General features: G+C 32.7%; 2 protein-coding genes across 7 annotated transcripts; one reads left to right on the top strand and one right to left on the bottom strand.

Moving 5' to 3' along the window:
- The first annotated feature begins 4,203 nt into the window (after window positions 1-4,203).
- LOC140880060 (pentatricopeptide repeat-containing protein At1g52640, mitochondrial) lies at window positions 4,204-6,010 on the top strand. The gene has a single exon (XM_073284153.1). The coding sequence runs from the start codon at window positions 4,264-4,266 to the stop codon at window positions 5,839-5,841; it is 1,578 nt and encodes a 525-aa protein (XP_073140254.1). The 5' UTR covers window positions 4,204-4,263; the 3' UTR covers window positions 5,842-6,010.
- Window positions 6,011-6,032: 22 nt separating this feature from the next.
- LOC140880059 (uncharacterized) lies at window positions 6,033-9,715 on the bottom strand. 6 transcript variants are annotated; one of them, XM_073284150.1, is made up of 4 exons: window positions 7,101-9,715; window positions 6,916-6,971; window positions 6,706-6,809; window positions 6,033-6,626 (listed from the first exon to the last, which is right to left on the bottom strand). In XM_073284150.1, the coding sequence occupies exon 1, from the start codon at window positions 9,713-9,715 to the stop codon at window positions 7,256-7,258; it is 2,460 nt and encodes an 819-aa protein (XP_073140251.1). In that variant the 3' UTR covers window positions 6,033-6,626; window positions 6,706-6,809; window positions 6,916-6,971; window positions 7,101-7,255. The 6 variants fall into 6 exon arrangements, with proteins under 6 accessions (XP_073140251.1, XP_073140249.1, XP_073140247.1 ...); XM_073284148.1 differs by having other exon boundaries at window positions 6,033-6,621; window positions 6,706-6,799; XM_073284146.1 differs by having other exon boundaries at window positions 6,034-6,626; window positions 6,706-6,799.
- Window positions 9,716-11,864: the final 2,149 nt, after the last annotated feature.

Below are 11,864 nucleotides of genomic sequence, written 5' to 3'. Positions count from 1 at the left end.
TTTCCCAAGTGGTTTTTCTTGACAAGGTTTTTAACGAGGCAGTTAAAGCAACAACGAAGGATGTTATACTCTTTTTTCTTGGCTAGGCTTTTATCCACTTGTTTACTAGTAAGGTTTTAACGAGGCACATCCGTCGATTGACATCCAAGGAGGAGTGTTACAATATTATGGATGTCAAGATAATCAAAGATTTAGTTATCATAGAGTCATATTCAAATCTAAAATAGATGATATAGAATAGTGATCAAATCAATTTATATGATCTTATCTCCAGTTTTTTGTACCTATAATAGGCCATTTATGTAACACATTTGATATATTAAATTTACTTGTTCGCATTTATTCTTTTGTCAGTTTCTCTTTTATTTACAACAGAAAGATAATTATTTATAATAATTAAAAAGGTGCACGTGCGTTGCACGTAAATCACCGATACTTTGAAGTCTAATATCATGAATGAAATTTCAATAATCAGATAAAAATTTGAAACAAATATAAATAATATTCTGATACTATTTGGTAAAATCATATTGAACTCAAATGAGTATTTCAATTAAATAAAATGAAGTTCAATATAATGTAGGCAATTTTATAAATAATAATGTTTATTAGACTTATATTTTTTCTTGGTTACCCATTCTACTTTTGTTAGAATTTCTTTCTTGAGCACTTTATTTTTGTTTTCGCTTTTTTCTTCGCTGCTTTGTTGATTTTTTTCCAAATTTTTAGGCATATTTTCAATTTCATCAACTATTAAAAACAATATGTTATTGTTTGTATTCACTGATTCTCCCATCATAAACAAGAATTTGTATTTATTATTGACCACGTCATCCAATGAATCAATAACCTTTGCTTTATATGACGTAAACTGCATCATTTATCAAACAAATTAACAACACACGGAAAAATATGTTTACTTTATATCATAGTAATTGGATTTTTTACGAAATATTTATAAGTGCTATATAAATATGAACCTTCTTTTGGATGTTGATGTAGTCTTGAATATTATGTCCAACGAACGTTGAAGCAACATCATCAAACATTGTGATCCTAGTAACATCATCTACATTCTCCACCAATAATGATAATTTATATCTTGAAATAAAAATTAACATTTAATTAATTTTTCGTTGTTTGTATATAAAGTTGTACAATCCTAATAATATATATGAAGTACATTACCTTGAAAATATCTTGGTCTTTAACTTTATGCAGTTCAAACAAGTGAGACTATTTGTCGTCTCTTCGGCTGGGTTGAAACAATGATCGCAAGCTTCGTACCAAATTGATGATGTGTTTTCTTTTTCTTTAATTCTACCTTCGAGAAAGCAATATGAATTAGCTTGATTCATTTTAATTGTATAATTTTTATTCGCATCATATTTAGATCATTTCTGGTATAACTATATTTTTATAATCACTTAGAAAAAAAACGTTGTATTTAGTATATGTATAAGTAATTTATAATAAATTTTCCAAACCTTTGTGAAACACCATTTTATGTTGAATATCTCGTTTGTTGTCACATTCGTTGTGATCGCGAATATTTTCTCAGTCCAAGTATTGCTTATATGCCTTCGTCTTTTGTCAGCGGCCAACCTATGGCTATGATAACATGAAAAAAATCTCAAAAACAATTTTTGTTGTCTCTTTTGCAAAATTAATTGGGTGCGATAGTTGATAAAAAAAATGTGAATAACATCACGACATGGAGAAAAGAGTTTATTCTCAAAGCCAAATCACGGTTTTAAAAGGATAATTGACTATTTTAGTAATTTAATGACATGAATAAACTAATTTTTCAATTAGTTCAAATTGTGCACATACTGTGTGAAAATTGTAAAGAAAGATCAATAAATAAAAAATATATATTAATATGAACAAAAGATTAAGAATCCATCATCAATTTCTATTTACACGATAATGACTCATAAATAGATAGAGATAAAATATATCAAAACTGAGAGTCCGAAATCAAGCAATTTCATTAGTTGGTTGATTACCGATGACTTAAACTTTGTTTCAGTTGGACAAAAATTAAATCAATCACATTTATTTGAAAGGATAAAATTAAAAATAACAAGCTAGCGCTACCTCGAATATTAGTGCTCGAAGATTGTGGATTAGATTTGAGAAAATAAGTTCATGAATACGTGTCCCCTGCAATGCAAACACAAATCAAGCGAATAATGAATCGTAATGGTTACATATACATTGCGATGATTTTTCAGATTTAATTATAAAACAAATGACATATTTTATGGTGCGTAAAACTAAACCAAACTTCAATTCATGTAACTGTAAAAACATGTATAATATTGGAAACATTTGTGTTGTAATAGCGAAGTAATCATTTCTTCAGCGATGAATACCAATATTCATATTATATAGTTTTCCCTCTTTAGAGTGTAATTTCGTTACTTTGCTGAAAAATACATATCTTGACATATATCAACCTCTTTGTTGTTGCTTTTTATTACTCTAAGTGGTGCATGTGTGTTTAATATCATCTACTGCAGCTATGTTATTGAACCGCTAAAAGCTGATTTTGTATGGATATTCGAAATTTCGAATTCACCTTAATGGATAAGCTAGACGCCAGTGTAAATCTCACGAAACACATGACATGCGTAAGAAGCATTCGAAAAGTCATATATCATCATTAATATGTTGTTATTGATTAATATTTTATTATTATAATTTATTAAAAAAAGTCATAATCACTTATATATCTTTAAAAGTTGCAAACACTACCTAAATCGTGAATGAATGTATATATGGATTCTGATTAATATACGCACTGTAAGTAAATGATAATGATGGAGAATTTTATGTAAACATTCACGTGTATTTCATAGATGGAGTCATTGACATTATCTTGACATGTATATTTATATATAACTAAGAATTTGCACACGCAATGCTTGTGTTTGTTAATGCATGCGTTATTATTATTATTTTTTTGGAAAATTAATGCTTGTATTATTAAACTACCATTTTAGAAGATAAAATATATGTAATAGTTGTTGTTATTATTATTATTATTTAAAACAACAACAACTTCAAACAGTTAAACATATGGTGAGAGTTACTTTTCAAAATTTGAAAATCATTTGCTGGATTGCACATTTGATTTTTAAAAATTGCATTATTAGATGAAGGGTAATTTTAGAAATTCACTTAAAATACCAAAATAAGTTACTATAGCATCCTCTCAGTTTATTAAATAGTTAGAGATAATTGAATGATGCAATCAACATGAGATTAAGTACCGAACTGCATGGTTGATTATGCAATATGATGATTAATTTCACGATACGCATAATATTAAATTCATACTATTTATTCTCGACTCTCCACTATTAATGTAATAAGATTTTTATAATTGATTTTGTGTTAGGATTAGTGATTTTGTTTTTATATAAGCCACCATAATTAATTTTCTATTAAAGATATTTATGATTATCGATAACTAATTATATAAAGTTTTTTTTATTAATATCAATAATTTGATTGGTATAGAACAAAGTTTATTAAAATTAACGTCAAAGGAAATATTTTTTTATAGATTATAGAAGAATAATTATTAAATTATGTTCATTAGTAAGTAATTAATTATCGAGGAATATTTCAATTAGTATAGTTGGGTAATTAATGAGTAATAATAATTAAGAAGTAATTAATAATTAATTATGGAAAAAAGGTTAATTAGAGAAATTCATAAATGAAACCCATATATTTATAGGGATTATATAGATAGACTATAGATAGATAATAATAATAATAAAATAAATAAATAATTATTAAAATTAAATTAATTAATATCAATAATTATTTTGGTATAGAACAAAGTTTATTAAAATTAACGTCAAAGGAAAAATATTTTTTTTGAATAAAATATTTTTTTTATAGATTATAGAAGAATAATCATTAAATTATGGTCATTAGTAATTAAGTAATTATCAAGGTAAAGGTCAGCTGGTTTATAGTTGGGTAATTAATGAGTAATAATAAATAAAGAGTAATTAATAATTAATTATAGAGAAAGAGGTCAATTAGAAAAATTCACCATATATTCATCGGGGTTATGGATTATAGAATAGATTATAGAAAAATATTGAGAGTGGCTCATATAATAAAGATGAATAAAGTGGTTAGATGAAATTGTTGAGAGGCCTATTTTTCTATATCTTCCATTGTTGCGTCTGGAATTCCTTCCGGCCATGCCATTCCCAAAACCAAAGCTCTGCATCTTCAATGGCCGTAAAATCATTTCTACATTCACTTTTCTCACATGCCCACAAACATTTTCGCAACCAAATTGTTCGACGGTGGTCGTCTCATTCGACTTTGGTTCAACCCCACCAAATCCCACCTTCCACGCATCTCGTCAATGAGCTTTCCCGGATTCTTAGCGACTACAGAAATCCCCAACACGACATTGAGTTTGCGCTCTCCCCATTTGCCTCCAAGCTTTCCACAGATATAGTCGAGCAAGTGTTGAAAAGGTGCAGGAATCTTGGATTCTCGGCTCACAGATTCTTCATCTGGGCTCAAGGTAATCCAGGCTTTAGACATAGTAAAGAGAGTCACCATATTCTCGTCGATATCTTGGGGAGTAGCAGGCAGTTTCCATTGGTATGGGATTTTTTAATGGAGGTGAAAAGTTCTGGGCTTTGTGAACTCAGTCGGGAAATTTTCTGGGTCGTTTTCAGATCTTACAGTAGAGCTAATTTACCAGCCGATGCAATAAGGGCTTTCAATAAGATGGCTGATTTCGGGATTAGGCCTTGTTTAGAGGATCTTGATCAGCTTTTGTATTCATTGTGTAAAAGGAAGCATGTGAGGCATGCTCGCGAGTTCTTCGACAGAGTGAAGAACGATGATAATTTGAGTCCAAGCGTGAAGACATACAGCATTTTGATGAGGGGCTGGGGTGAGATTGGTGAGCCCTTTGAAGCACAAAAGCTGTTTGATGAAATGACTGAAAGAGGCTGTGTGGTCGATTTGCTCGCCTGGAATAGCGTGTTGGATGCTCTGTGTAAAGGAGGGAAGGTGGGCGAAGCATATGAATTGTTTCGAGGGATGAGGCGCAAAGGGCTTGAACCCGATTCTTATTCTTATTCCATATTCATCCACGCTTCTTGTGATTCGAATGATCTTCATTCGGCATTTCGGATTCTTGATTCGATGAAAAGGTCTAATCTTGTTCCAAATGTGTTCACCTACAATTGCATTATCAAGAAGCTTTGCAACAACGGTAAAGTCGATGAGGCTTACGAGCTTTTAGATGAGATGATCGAGACCGGCTCTATTAGACCAGACACTTGGAGTTACAATACTATTTTAGCTTCACATTGTGATCACAATGAAGTCAATAGGGCACTTAAGCTAATTTCAAGAATGCACAAAGATTCTTGTCAGCCAGACAGGCATACGTATAACATGGTGCTTAAAATGCTTATCAGAATAGGAAGATTCGATAGAGTTGAGAAGACTTGGCATTCGATGGAAGAGAGAGGCTTTTATCCTTCTGTCTCCACGTACGCTGTCATGGTTCATGGTCTTTGTAAGAAGAGAAGTAAACTCGACGAAGCTTGTAAATATTTCGAAATGATGGTCGATGAAGGGATACCTCCTTATACCGCAACTTGTGAATTGTTGAGGAATAAGCTTATTGGATCGGGATTTGCAGACAAATCGGATATTCTGGCGGAGAAAATGGAAAGAAGCACCTCTCAGGCCATTCAAGATGTAGCAAACATCATGAGAGGGAACAGATCTCGTGTTAGGTCGAGAACCGAAGATGAATATTCAGATGATAGTGATGTGTAGAGCGGTTAAATTATTGAAAGGAAAAAAGGATTGAATACTAATCGCTGTTGGATAGCCAAATGCCAATCCTAGCTCCCCTTGATTTTAACCTTTTCGACATGCGAAACCCGGAGGGAAGCTCTCTAAATGATGAAGTTGTTGAATGTTGCAACTTACAAGTACTTTTCAGTTTTCACCCCAAATTCAAATGTCAAAAGTCGCATTTGCTCATGGTTTGCAATAGAAAGATAACATAACATTGTAGTGGGACTCCAATAGGTAACGTATGTTTAGTTTGGGGCTATTTCTATCTATATAACTTCTCAAGAGAAAAAGCAGCAACTGTAGCAACGGTAAAAACCAAAGGTAGCTCGAAATAACACCATTTTATATGACAGCCGACAGGTTCCTTTAGAAACCCCAGAAATAGTAAAACTTAAAACAATAACTATACAACATCTAACGCACAGTGGTGAAATGTATTTGCCTAAGTAGGTACCAACGTTGCTGGTGGGAAATTGAATCCACAATGCGTGAAAGATTACATTATGGTTGATCCACGGTTCCACACATCCACGTGAAGCAACAACGTCATTGAGTGCAAAGTTGCGCGCTGAATGGTTTCTTTCTTACCTCGTAAATAACACCATGTCCTCGTAACAATGGTCCACTTGAAAGTGAGAAACGAGATTCTGCAGGAACATCGGAGGAATTTAACTTGGAAACTGAGACGGGCACCTCTGTTTGTGTCCAGATTCACTCTAAAGAAAAGCCATTCATGCCCATGAACTGGCCATGGGTCTATTCTGCAAAACAGCACCAGTTAGATTCTCCATGCATCGAGAAAAGCCACGATCTAGGATATTTTATGAAGGAAGATCAAACCTGAAGAAAAAATAAATATTCCAGAGAGGAGGAGGATTAACACGCTGGAAGAAACAAGGAAGCTGAAATAGATGGTAAAAATTTTCAGGCAATCCTGTAAAGGACTTGTTGAATTTGGTACGATTCAAATGGGATTACATCAGACAGCAGAGCGTATATTTCTATGGTAGACTATAAATAATGATCTTCGAGAGTAAATGTTACACTTACTAATTTAGGTTGTTGTCCACATCTTACATGACAGGTTAAGTCACAATTACTTTCGCCTGAAATAAATAATCAAAAGCATCAAGATACGTACGTATATATGCCCATGTTACATGTAATATAACATATATTTCAGGATAAGACTAGCTATAACAGAGAGAAGAGGACCGGATCCAAAGTAATCCAACCTTGACATCTAGTCAGCTTCCAGCAAGATTACTATGAAGGGAGTCCTCATCATAGTTATCTTCTCGTCTGTAAAAAGCTACACCATCTCATGCACAAGACCTGCGAATTAGACCTTATAGTTTCTTCTCTGATGCTTGGTTATATTTCCACATCATCATGTCTCATTCACAACATTTTGCTTCCTTCTAGCAAGGTGATGCAAAATCAGTGATACCTCTGAACTCACTTCAGGACTTGAATAGCGTGAAAATATGGACATGTAAATTAAAGCTACATCATGCTCTGTTCCAATCAATTTGGGAGGAATTATGCTCCTCCATGCTTTAGACTTCCCCTCCAAACAAATACCATATAACAAGGCAGCCAAAGTAACTGAATCTGGAGGAAAGCCTTTATGCAGCATCTTATCTGTCAACTGCAGTGCACTTCCAAGCATTCCGCGCAAGCAAAGGCAAGTAATGATTGAAATATATGCACCAGAGATAGGGTGTAAGCCCTCAGATATCATCACTCCAAAAATATTGAGAAGCATAGGCACGTGATTATCAGATTCACTGTGTGCCCTTGAAATAACAGAAGCTGAGTTATTTGATAATCCATTAATTAAATAATGAAATGTGACATCATTGGGACTACACTTGCTCGCCAGCATTCTTTCAAAAATCAATGCTGCTTCCACAAGATCCCCATTTTTGCAAAGGCTGCCTATAAGTATGGTATATGTCACAACATTAGGTGCCATTTCATTCGATTCCATTGTCCTAAATATCTTTAAAGCTCCTGCAAAATCTCTGTTCTGGCAAAAACCACTGAGAAGAGAGGTATAAGTTACAACATTTGGTGCAAGATTTCGTTTTAGCATCTGGCTAAACATTGATAATGCACCACAAAATTTATTTTGCTTTATGTATCCATCAATAATCGTAGAGTAAGTGAATTCATCTGGCTTAATGTTTCTATTAATCATTCTACTCATACAAAGGACTGCATCTTTCATCATCCCAAATTTGCAATAGCCTTTAAGCATAGCATTGTACCCCACAAGCCCAGGGTCCATACCCTTACTGATAATGTCGTCAAAAAGTTTCTTTGCATCATCAAAATTACCACCCCTGATACATCCATCCAGTAAAGTGGCATAAACATAGGCATCAGGTGATATATTGTGGTTGAGCATCTCTAGAGAAAGCTGCTTTGCATCAGCAAATCTACTTTTTCTACAAAGTCCATTAATCAAGACATTATAAATACATGCATCAGGAGGTACTTCCTTTTCTATCATCTTGTTTCGAATAGTTAATGCAGCATCTATCTCTCCAGCAACAACTAGACCATGTACAAGACTTCCATAAGTTATCAAATCAGGTTTATGTCCACATTCTGTCATCTTAATGACAAGACTGGAGGCTTGGTCAAAATCTCCTTTCTTGCAGTGGGCATGTATGAGAGGCGTAAAGCTTAGCTTATTTGGAACCAATCCCCTCTTAGGTATCTCTTCTAAAAGCAGTTCAGCATCCTGAAGCTTCCCATCCCTACATGCATTAGAGATCAAAGAATTATAAGTCACAATGTCCAACTTGCTGCCAAACTCAATCATTTTTCCGGCAATTTCCAACGCTTCCCCAGTGAAACCATGTTTATACTTGGCATCTAGAATATTATTATATACTTGAATATTAACTTCCATACCCCTCGACTCCATATGTTTCAATATACGGTCAACCTTCTCAAAATTTCCTTGTTTGGAAAAGCCATATATGATGGCCCCATAAGTCTCTTCTGTTGGCAAGAAACCCTTTCTTTTCAGGTCCTCCAGAAGCCCATAGGCTCTCTTAACATCACCTCTCTTGCAGTATCCATCAATGAGAGTATTATAGAACACAATGTTCGGTATGCAATCCTTCCCCCACCTCTTAACAATCAACTTTAGACCTTCCTCAACCTTTCCTTCTTTACACAATCCTTTAACCATAATACAAACACTATAATTGTCGAGACAACAATTTTCACCACTGAAATCTCTCTCAGCCATCTCATTATATACACGCCAAGCACATTCAATGTTTCCATCCTTTACAAGCGCATTAAGCAGAGAATTACAAACCAAGACGTGAGGCAGCGTATTATAAGTTTTCAATACAAAGGAATACAACTCGAGAGCTTTTGAAACTAACCCAGAATCAGCACGGGTACGGATGACAAAGTCCAATGCCTCGTGAGTGGGCAATTTTTCTTCACAGTTCAAACACTCCAATAACACACTGTCTATTTCAAGAAACGCTTTTGATCGCGCCAAAAGCTTCAAAAGCGATGAATAAGCAAACCCATCAAGGGAAAAATTGTTGAGGGAAACAAAACTAAAGAATTTCAGAGCCAATTCACAATCACGAATTTTGTCAAACACTACGTGGGCAACTTCAGAGGGAGCAATCTCCTCTTCAAAGAATCGATTCTGGAGAGTTTCTTCCCACTGTTTCTCTTCAGTCTTGAGTATATCACAGATTTCATTAGCGAATTCCTTGACGTGGGGTGTAACCAGAATTCTCGTGGATGATTTGAATTTGTGCTGAGAATGGTGCAAAGTCTTGATTAGACGGAGAAGGGATTTAGACATGTGACGAAATTAGCTTTGGCGGATGGGAGGGTCTCCATAATTTAAATTTTAAAATAATAATAAAAACAATTATCGTTAATTTGTTTAAAAAAATGTTAAAGGTGTAGTTAGGGATGAGCATCGGTCGGTTTGGTTCGGTTTTACTCTACTACGGTTCGATTTTTTTGGTTTCGGTTTTCAAAATCTTTGGTCCGAAACCGAACCATTTTATTACGGTTCGGTCCGGTTTTTTTTGTGATACGGTCCGTTTTTTTTGGTCGGTTTTATACGATTTAAGTAATGAATTAAATTTATTTTGCACGACTGCAAATATTAGTTTTAAAACAAAAAAAAATGTATGCATTGTTTAAAATAATTATGGATTTAAAACTAAAAAGGGTAAATCAAGAAAACAGCGGTAGCGGCTGCAACAGGAGCTGAATATGCAACAGCAATCCAAGGTCGCATACCCTAGTTTATAGTATTTTATGTGTCACGGTAATTAGGAATAGAGAATCTATATCAATGAAATTCGAGTTATTTCACGGAATAACACTCGTATATATTGAGCTCGTAATGGTACCTCTACTATTTTCTTCGTCTATCAATTGGTTTTCAGCAGAGTAGTACGAAAAGAGATTTTTTGAGGACCTTATAGTCATTATGCCTAGCATTGAATGTACTATTCCAATTACAATGCTCGTTGAGAAAGAATCGTAATAAATGCAAAGAATAGGCATCTTTTACCCAATAGCGAAGAATTTGAACCAAGATTTGAAAACCAAAATATAAAAAGGCTAATACTAAAAAAAATTTAAGAACTAAAATGATATCTCACTTGATGCATGTAATACATAATAGAAAACTAATAACAATAAAATATAAATTATTCCTTTAGAATTAACAATATTAACTTCAATTTAAACAATAAAGCGACTATTAAGTTCCATAAAAACCATATTTAATTAAAATAGGCTCACATCTTGTAAGGAAGAAAACATATAAGTGATAATAAAGGGCCATTTGTAAGGCCGAATGACCAATATCAACAAAAATCTTATTTTAATTAAAATTCGACCGGTTCGGTTTTTTCGGGGTATAAAACCGAAAATCAAACCGAAAAACCGGTTTTCATAAATTTTAAAACCGAAACCGGCCAAAAAATCGAAAAAACCGAACCAAATAAATCGAATTTTTTGGTTCGGCCGGTTTTTTCGGTTTTAACCAAACTATGTCCACCCCTAGGTGTAGTCAGAGATTGTTTGGCTAATAAGATGTCACAAATTATTTTAAAAATATCATTTTATTGTCAAAATTATCAAAAAAGTATAATACTATGAAAGTAAGGTAAATAATTATATATATATATAATAGTTTTAAAATTTTATCATAAAATTTAAACATATATTAAAAAATAAAATTATTTTATATTTTAATTTTCAAAAAATTGATAAATTATGTAAATTGATGGGTATGGGGCATGACAGATATTTAATAAAATATATAAGGATGATATGAAAAATAAAATATCAAAAAAAGATCTTTTTTAAAAAAGTAGGGGTCACCTTACTTTTTTAAAAACAGCTTATAAGCTGTTAAAAAGCTTAATTTTAACAGCTTATAAGATGTTTGGAAAATTTTTAACCAAACAGATTTGAAGAGCTTATAAGCTAGAAAACAGCTTATAGCTTAAAAGCTCATTTGGCTAAGCTTATTAAGAGGGTGTTTGGCTGAGCTTATAAACTCTTGAAAACAGCTTATTTGTCAAACAAATTGTTTGGAAAATTTTTCGTTAAACAGCTTATAAGATGTCAAAATAAGATGTTTGACAGCTTATAAGTTGTTTTTAAAAAGTAAGGTCACCCTTACTTTTTTTAGAAAAGATCTTATTTTAATATTTTTTTATTCATATTATCCTTATATATTTTATTAAATTCTCACCACGTCCTCTGCTCAATTTTTGTAGATAATTTATCAAAAAGTTTTATAAATTAAAATAAAAAAATATTTTTATTTTTTAATATATGTTTAACATTTATGATAAATTTAAAACTATTTTTGTATGTATATTATTATTTATATTACTTTCATAGTATTATACTTTTTTGGTAACTTCGACAATAAAAAGATCTTATAATACCAAACACATCAACATCTTTAAGTTGTTTAA

Source organism: Henckelia pumila, chromosome 2 (genome assembly GCF_033568475.1).
Source record: "Henckelia pumila isolate YLH828 chromosome 2, ASM3356847v2, whole genome shotgun sequence".
Classification (NCBI taxonomy): domain Eukaryota; kingdom Viridiplantae; phylum Streptophyta; class Magnoliopsida; order Lamiales; family Gesneriaceae; genus Henckelia; species Henckelia pumila.
The sequence above is the reverse complement of the archived record's forward strand: the minus strand, read 5'-3'. Positions and strand labels throughout refer to the sequence as shown.